The following is an 8,072-nucleotide window of genomic DNA, read 5'->3' as shown; positions in this document are numbered from 1 at the left end:
CAGCAAGAAAAAAAACCCCAAAGAGATGAGCGTCATGGGGCTAAATGGCAGGAGAATCCCATCCCGGGGATACGTGCAAGTCCCGGGGATGGTGCATGGGGTTATTTTCGTTGCTGTGGGCAGTTAGGAGGGTGTTGAGTCTGGGATGCTGACCCAGCTCTGCTCTTGTGGAAAGAGAAAAAAAAAGGCTGCTTTAATAAAGTAAATGACCATGGAAAACTTTCCAGTTTTGCTGGGAAAGGGCAGGTCCACCTTGGCAAGGAGGGAGGGGAGACTGGCAGCCGTGGCAGGCTTGGGGGTGCGGCAAGCAGCCTGTCCCCTCAGCCACCTCCAAGGCCACCCAGCTGGGGGGGTGACAGGCCAGTGGTGCCTGTCCCCCTTGCCAGGTGTCCCCCAGGCAGCCCTGAGCAGCCTGGTGGGGCAGAGCCATCGTCTCTCTCCCGGGCGTGTGTCTGGGCTCCAGGGAGCAGCCAGTCTTCAGGGAGACTCCTGTTTGCTTTGTTGGGGGGGGGGGGGGAGGAGTGTTGTCCACTTTTATTTTCACCCTGAGCCTTTTTCTTTTGTCCCAACAGTGATACTGGAAGGAAGGGCAAAATTGGTTCCCTGCTGTCTTAACCATAGGGTTGCAGGAGAGGATGAGCCAGGTTCGCTGGCATCAAAGTGACAGGAGACACCGTGCAGGGAGGGATTTCAGCCGCTCTGATGCTTTTCCTCCCGTTGCAGTGGGTTTCCCCGTGCCTGCCCGCTGGTCCCAGCACAAACCTGGCATCAGCGCAGAGCTTCTGGGAACGAGGGACTGGGAGAACAGGAGCTTCAAGAGCCTTAAACTCTATTCAAATTTAATCCAGAAATAACCCTTTTTCACTCTGGTGGCTGTACTAAATGTCACAAGTCATCTAAGTTTAGACTGTCACCAGCTCTCTCCTATATATAACCGTGCAGGGCTCCTGACTGCATCCTGCTGGCACAGGTCATGCTGGGGCGATCCAGGGGGGTGCATAGGAAGGTGGCTGCCATGGGCAGACCCTAAATGTGCTCCTCCCTTGCTGTTGGTACCATGGGTGGCAGCTATGGCTGGGCAGCACCGCTCAGCAGCGTTACCCTGGGCTTTGCCAGCTGCTCGGTGGGTGCCAGCAGATGAGGGCTGGTTCAGTCCCATGAGCATGGGGCTGCAGACTGAGGACCCTGGACATCCCAGCACTTGTCAGCCACATCTTCGGCATCACTGCCGAAGCATCTGCCCAGTCACGTAGTGACTTTGCTGTGGGATTGACCTTGACTTTGGAGTTGTCTCATCTTCAAGCATCCCTGGCTTTTGCACTTGCATCTGCAAGGCAGGGTGGGGCGTGAGCTTGTCACTTAATCCTCTCACCATGGCTAAAGAGAGGCTTCTCTGCCATATTTTGTGTGTCCTCTGTTCCTTTCTGGGTTTGGAATAATCTTCCCAGCAGTCCTTCTCCACTGACACACTGCAAATGATGGTGGCCTTGTGTGTAGGAGCCCATCATGACACCCATCTCCTCTGTGCCCTCAGACACCTTTCTGTCCTGAGCTCGGGGGTCACACGAAAGCCACACCAAGTCCCACACAGTGGGATAAAGCCAGGGCTGTAGGCAGCAGCGGGGAAAAGGATTCCTTTGGTCATCTGTTCCCATCCTGCCTGCTGCAAAGATGTCCTCTGGGGTCGGACAGGAGGCTCTCTGTGCAAAAGCAAGCCCCAGTCAGCTCATGGAGACCTGATGGTTTGGTACCCGTTCCCTTCCAGAACGGGAATCCCGAGAGCATGAGGAGCCGACGACGTCGGAGATGACAGAGGAGACCTACCCACCCAAGGCCTACCGGCCCAAGCACGGGCGCCTCTCCGAGCTCAAGGCTGAGGCCCTGAAGAAGGACCGCCGGAAGAAGCTGACCCTGGCCAAGTTCGTGGGCATGGCGGAGAACACGGCGCACCCCCGCGTTGTCATCCCTGAGCTGCGGCAAGAGTTTGAGCTGGTGGGTGCCTTCGCCTTCCCTCTGCAGAGCTCATGTGGGCAGGGGGCTGTGGGAGGGCTATGTCCCCCTGGGAAGCAGGTGCCGGTGGGGGGGACAGGGGCCCTGGGGGCATTTGCAGCTGGAGACTTGCTGCAGAGTGCTCCCCTTCTCATGCTCCATCTTCTCCCTGCTTGCAGGGCCCCTGCCGCAGGCACATGGAGGCATCCCTGCAGGAGCTCAAGAGCAGCCAGCGGATGGTCCCCCGCGCCGTCCACCTCCCCAACTGCGACCGAAAAGGCTTCTACAAGAGGAAGCAGGTAAGAAAGAGCCCCATGGAGAGATGCTTCCTACCCAGGGAGGGTCCGCTGCCTTGGGTGGAAAGGATGGAGGTTTCTCCTCTGCTGGGCTGGTGGGGAGGTTGCTGTGAGTGTCTCCAGGCACAGTTGGTGGTGGGTGGCCTTGCTGATGGCTCCAAGTGCTGTCCAGCCTGAGGCGAGCATCCTGAAGGAGCTGGTGTGGGAGGAGGAAAAGTCAGAGAGCCTCGGGCTGGGATAGCAGCAGGGTTGGAGATGTGCAGAAAGCAGGGAGCAGGAGCTAGGTGCTACCCAGGGGGTTGCATTGCCGGGTTGAAAGGGGCAAAGCACAGGGCTAATCCTGATCCCCAGCACGAGGGAGCCATGTGGCATCTGGTGGCCAGCTCCTGATCTCTGCCCTTGGGTGTCTCTCCAGTGCAAGCCCTCCCGAGGCCGGAAGCGTGGGCTGTGTTGGTGCGTGGACAAATACGGCATGAAGCTGCCAGGGACTGACTACCTGAGCGGAGACCTGCAGTGCCACGCGTTCGACAGCAGCAACGTGGAGTGAAGCCGCATTCCCCTCCCTCCGCCCCATCACTACCTACCCAGGCTCCCTTCCACCCTCCCCTCTGCACCTCCCTGCGCCCCGGGACTCCGATTCCTTTCATCTCATGTAAGAAGAAAAAAAGAAAGGAAAAGAAAAAAGAGAAAGGAAGGAAAAGAAAAAAGAGAAAGGAAGGAAAAGGAAAAAAAAGAAAGGGAAAGAAAGAAGTAAAGGAAGGAAAAGAGAAAGAAAAAAGGAAAAGAAAAGAAAAAAGAAAAGGAAAGAAAAAAGGAAAAGAAAAAAGAAAAGAAAAGAAAAAAGAAAAGAAAAGAAAAGAAAAGAAAAGAAAAGAAAAGAAAAGAAAAGAAAAGAAAAGAAAAGAAAAGAAAAGAAAAGAAAAGAGACAAGAAAAGAAAAAAGAGACAAGAAAAGAAAAAAGAGATAAGAGAAAAGAGAAAAACAAACCCTGAAGAAACTGAGGACTCGGAATCTACAGCAGCCTCTTGATGACAACAAGGACTCAGCAAGGAAAGGACAGAGCCAGAGACAAACCAGACGCGGCTGCTCCTCCATCCCGTGCCTCTCCCAAATGCCACCCATGACCCCTGCCGCGAGCAGAGGCCACTCCGATGTAGGAAGGTCTCCAAGTTGGTGATTTTCCAGTATGGGTTTCAGGCAGGTTCAATTTTTTTTTTGGGGGTGGTGGTGGTGGTGGTGGTGTTAGCCAGTCATTTTCTACAGGGTCTCAAGAGAAGACCTTGCAGCCACCAGTGTCCCCCTCCTCGCTGCAGTCCTCTGGAGTCTCCTCCCCACATTGCTGGGACTCACTCAAGTTGATTTGATTTGACTTCAGCCTCAAATGACCACCCCGGAACCCAGCAGATTTTGACACATCAGGAGGAGGAGTGGGGACTGCTGGCTTTGTGTCTGGAGATGAGCCGGGGAGGGAAACACAGCTCCTGCAACGGCATGAATACCCCCCACAAAAATATTCGTGCACTTCGAAAAGAAATCATCCAAAAAGGAAAGCTATCCTTCTCCATCCAGTTCCTCTCAAATGGGAGGTCAGAAATCTTTTTTGGACAAGCGGGACTCTGACCGTTGTCCATCCAGGTGTGGAAGCGTTTGTCGCCTGAGTGCGTGAGTTGTGAGCATGCGTGTGCACAGATGCAGCTTTTCCCCCTTGCAAAACTTCGCCTCAAAACCTGCAATCTGGAGGGCTTAACTGTAAGCAGGGGGAGAGGTGCTGCCCCCTCCCAAAAAATAATAATAACCTGCCGGACTAAGCACGGGAGCAGACTTACAGAGGAGCATCGGTGCCTGTGGGATCAGGGTCCCGCCGACGCCGAGGGCTGCATCCGAGCCGACCCCACAGATACTCCATCACTGTCCAGACTGAAGCATCCCTACGTGGGGACAGGGGGATCGGGGCCAAAACTCTTCACCACCCTTTGCTGCCATGAGGAAGAACAACTATGGAGATTTTTATTTTATTTTACTTTTTTTTTTTTTTCACAGCCAAAAATGTGGTTTGCTCCAAGGGAAAAAAAAAACAAACCTACACTTTGTTTTGTCATGGATTTTTTGTTAAGGCTGGTTTATAGCCTTCCCCGTGGGTAGGAAAATGCCGGTCTCCATCCTTTCACATTGAGGATACTGCTCACGTTGCCACAGCTGATTCCCGCCACCCTGCAGTAAGATCCTGCCACGGGCCCTCCCTTTACCCTGGGATCCAGCTCCTTACTGAGTGACAGCAGCCACCACGCCGCGGACACCCACTGACTCAGGCGTGCTGAGAGCTGCCTTCCTGACTTCTTTGTTCATTTTAATTTTTCCATTCGATTTTTGGGACTGTTGCCTCTCGTTTCCCCGTGACAAGGGTCTCCAGGATGTTGGTGCTCGAAGGAGAACCTGCAGTGAAGGGAAGGAAAGAAAGGAAAGCAAGCCATGGGGTCTGGGTCCTGCGGTCCCAATGGGCAAACACACACCCACCAGGGACCACATCCCACCACCATGGCTGGAGCTGGCAGCTGGCACTGCCCAAAGGACATGGCTGATCTCAGGGGGAAGGTTTCTGCACCCCCAAAGCCCCTTTGAGCATGCCGGAGCTGGGCAGGGAGGAAAGGGGGTCCGCAGTGCCACCAGCTCCCCGCCAGCAGGGATGGGACAAAGGGGATTCAACACTGAGGGGCTCCAGCAGACGTGCCTCTCCATCATGGCTTGGGCACCCTCATAGCCTCCCACGGCGTGGCATCGCTCCCCTGAGCACCCCACAGACCCCCCCACTGGGACACTTGCCTCGATCGAGAGCAGGACTGGACACCCTGCAGATATTTCCCCCAGAGTTATGGTGGGGGTGAGTTTCCCTGATGGACTTCCACGGAGACCCAGTGGGGCTTGTTTGGAGCTGGGGGCGAGGTGTTTTCCCTTGCCGAAAAGAAGGAGGTGCTACAAAATGCAGACCTGTCCCCCCAAAAAACCCACAGGAATGGGGTGACCCCGACATTGCTGGAGGGGAGCATGGTGGGTACTGAGGCCAAGGGAGGCACCCCTCCGGGCTCTGCAGGGCTGATGGAGCAGGGTCGGTTTGACAAGGGTGGGGGGTTAATGGTGCGGGGAAGTTGGGGTGAAGAATGGGGTAAAGAAGGCAGGTGGAGGAGGAGGAGGAGCCTGTGCCAATCCCAGGGGCCACAGGTCGCCATTGTCGCCACTGTCTCCCATCTCCGCTTGTCCATCCCCATGCAAAACCTCCTGACTGTTACAGGCCAGTACCGCCTTCCCTAGGGCCCTTCCCTCCTTCTCTCTCCGTCTTTCTTGCTTTTTTGTTTGTTTGTTTGTTTGTTTTGTTGTTTGATTTCCCAAAACTTGAAAGCCTTTGGCTGCAGAGAAAGAAGACGTGCCGCCGGGGCGGGATGCAGGATGGGAGCAGGCAGAGCAGCAGCTCCCCATGGACCTTGTCTTTCAGGGCTGATGCTTTTGCAGGGCGAGGGTCAGCTCACAAGGTGTCAGCCTCATGATGTGGCCACCACGGTGACACTGGGAGGGAGACACAGGGTGCCTCCCCGACCTCCCCCCTACAAAGTGAGTCTCAGCCATAGGCCCGGGAGCCCTGAGCACCAAAATCGATCCCGCATAGCCTCCCTCCCCCCTGCACATCCAGCACTGGGACTGCAATGTCCCCACCAACCTGGGGGTAGGAGGATGTGAGGAGGGGACTGCAACACCCTCACCCCCCAAAGCCACCTTGGCTCCTGGGACAGGGCACCAAGTGACCCCCTGGCCACCCGCTCCCTCGAGGATCCCGGCAGGACGAGGCTGTTTGCAGGCTGCACTAATATTTAGGACCGGGGTTGGACTGGGGGTGAGAGCGGCTTCAGGAGGGGTGGCCACCCCCTGGGGTGGCAGTGACGAGGTGCTCCTGTCCTCAGCACCCAGCAGCACCCCTTTGCATTTGGGGTGCGAAAACCAAAAGGGGCAGATTTAGGAGCTGGGGAGGGTGGTGGGGGGTTGAGGCACACAGGGAGATGCTGGCAATTCGTGCATCAGGGGGAGGTGCGAGGCTCGGGAGTCTCCGGCCGCGGTGTTTGCACCGAGCCTGCGCTGGTACCCGGGATGCTGGCTGGGAAGAAGGCAAGGATGGCGCAGGGGTCAGGACAGCCCTTCCACCACATCTCCCCGGGGAGCGGCGCTCAGCGGCTGGGCTACCCCTTGTCTGTACTGCAGTGGACTTCGAAAACCACTAGTACAAGAGCATTTTGCACTATTTCTCTGCTCTCTCCCTCCCCCTTCACTTTTTCTCCCCCTTCCCCATGAAAACTTTCTTTTTGTTTTGGGGTTTTTTTTTGTTGTTGTTTGTTGTTGTTGTTGATTTTTTTTTCCCGAACGGAGCATTGTATATTTAAGGACCGACAGTTCACCTCGCTTCCAGACCGCTGTCCTGGCCCTGGCTAGGAGCCCTGCCTACTGTGCCCCCCCTCCCCAGCCCCACCAGCCTTTCAGCCCCCGCCACTGCCACCGGGACAGACGTCACCGCGCACGTTACCCACCGTTGTAACACAGTTGTTAAACACACCAGATTCCGAGTTTCCTGCCTGGTTTTTATCTTTAAGCAATACTCACTACACATTTTACGGTAGCTTTTTATAGCTTTACATACATACGGTAGCTCTGTTGTTTCGTTTTGTTTTGGTTTTGTTGTTTTTTTTTTTTCCAGTAAACAAGAAATACTCATAATCTTACTGGTGGGAAAAAAAAAAGCAGTTTGTGAAAAACTGACAATGGAAGAAGAGCTTAATGCTCTGTTTAGCATTTTGTACTTAAAAAAAAAAAAATCTCACATTTTATTAAAAAGTGAAGATTGCTGTATACTATTTATTCAACTTATAATTTATGTTACTCTTTGATCTTTGTCTTTTCTCATGACAAAGCATTTATTTAATAAAGTTATGCATTCAGTTAGCTTGTGCCTGACCCTCGTGCAGCGTCCGTGTGCCGGGGCCTGCCAGCCTGCTGCTCCGGCCCCGAGCATCCCCCGGCTGGCCATGCAGGGTGGCAATGGTTTAGGAGAGCTTTTGATACCAAAACAATCTGCTAAAAGTCAGTAGTAAAACTGCAAGTTTGAGTTTAGAGCGTCCTTAAAGCAGAGCTGCCCTATTTTATTTTTTTAGCGATTTGTTTGCATGAATGTGGCAGCGGGGCACAGCACCCGCATTCAGCTGGGTTACGGGGGGAGAGAGCCTGGCTGCTGGTGATGCTGAGCCCCCAGCTGCTGTCCCAAAGTGAGCCCCCCCCCCAGTTGGGGATCTGATGTGATATTTGAGCCTCAGAACTCTGGGCTCAACTTGGCAAGATTTGCCCCAGGGTCCCAGGGTGCAGGAGCATCCCCGTGCCATCCCTGTGGCAGCCCAGCCCAGCCAGGCTGTGGTCCTCAGACACCTCGCGGTAGCCCTCAGTGGCCCTTCCCACTCACCAATGTCCTCCCCAGTGTCAGATCTGACCCCCCCGTCTCCACCCGCACAGCCATCACCCTTCATCCTCCCACACAACCCCTCATCTCCCTCCTCCTGCGCCCCCCCATCCCCTCCATCCACCCGACTGACAGCATCACCCCATGTGCCAAGAGCAGGGTAAGAGGCAAAATCGCCACCTGTGGCCCCCGCTGGGGACCACTCAGGGCTGGCACAACCACCCCGCCCCCGATGGCCTTCTCACCCCATAGCACAGCTGGGGCCAAAACTGCTACCCCCAGCGAGTGAGGTGGGGGA

The 8,072-nt window shown here is 55.0% G+C and overlaps 1 protein-coding gene across 1 annotated transcript; it reads left to right on the top strand.

Annotated features, from left to right (window-relative positions):
* Window positions 1–1,765: 1,765 nt before the first annotated feature.
* IGFBP5 (insulin like growth factor binding protein 5) lies at window positions 1,766–2,832 on the top strand (the record flags this gene model as incomplete). Its single annotated transcript, XM_009647168.2, has 3 exons — window positions 1,766–1,992; window positions 2,169–2,288; window positions 2,701–2,832. Coding segments are annotated over 3 exons (479 nt in total), but the record flags the coding sequence as incomplete, so codon positions are not given.
* Window positions 2,833–8,072: the final 5,240 nt, after the last annotated feature.

This window comes from Egretta garzetta, unplaced genomic scaffold (assembly GCF_000687185.1).
Source record: "Egretta garzetta isolate BGI_Z169 unplaced genomic scaffold, ASM68718v1 scaffold759, whole genome shotgun sequence".
Lineage (NCBI taxonomy): Eukaryota > Metazoa > Chordata > Aves > Pelecaniformes > Ardeidae > Egretta > Egretta garzetta.
This window is presented reverse-complemented; position numbering and strand designations above follow the sequence as displayed.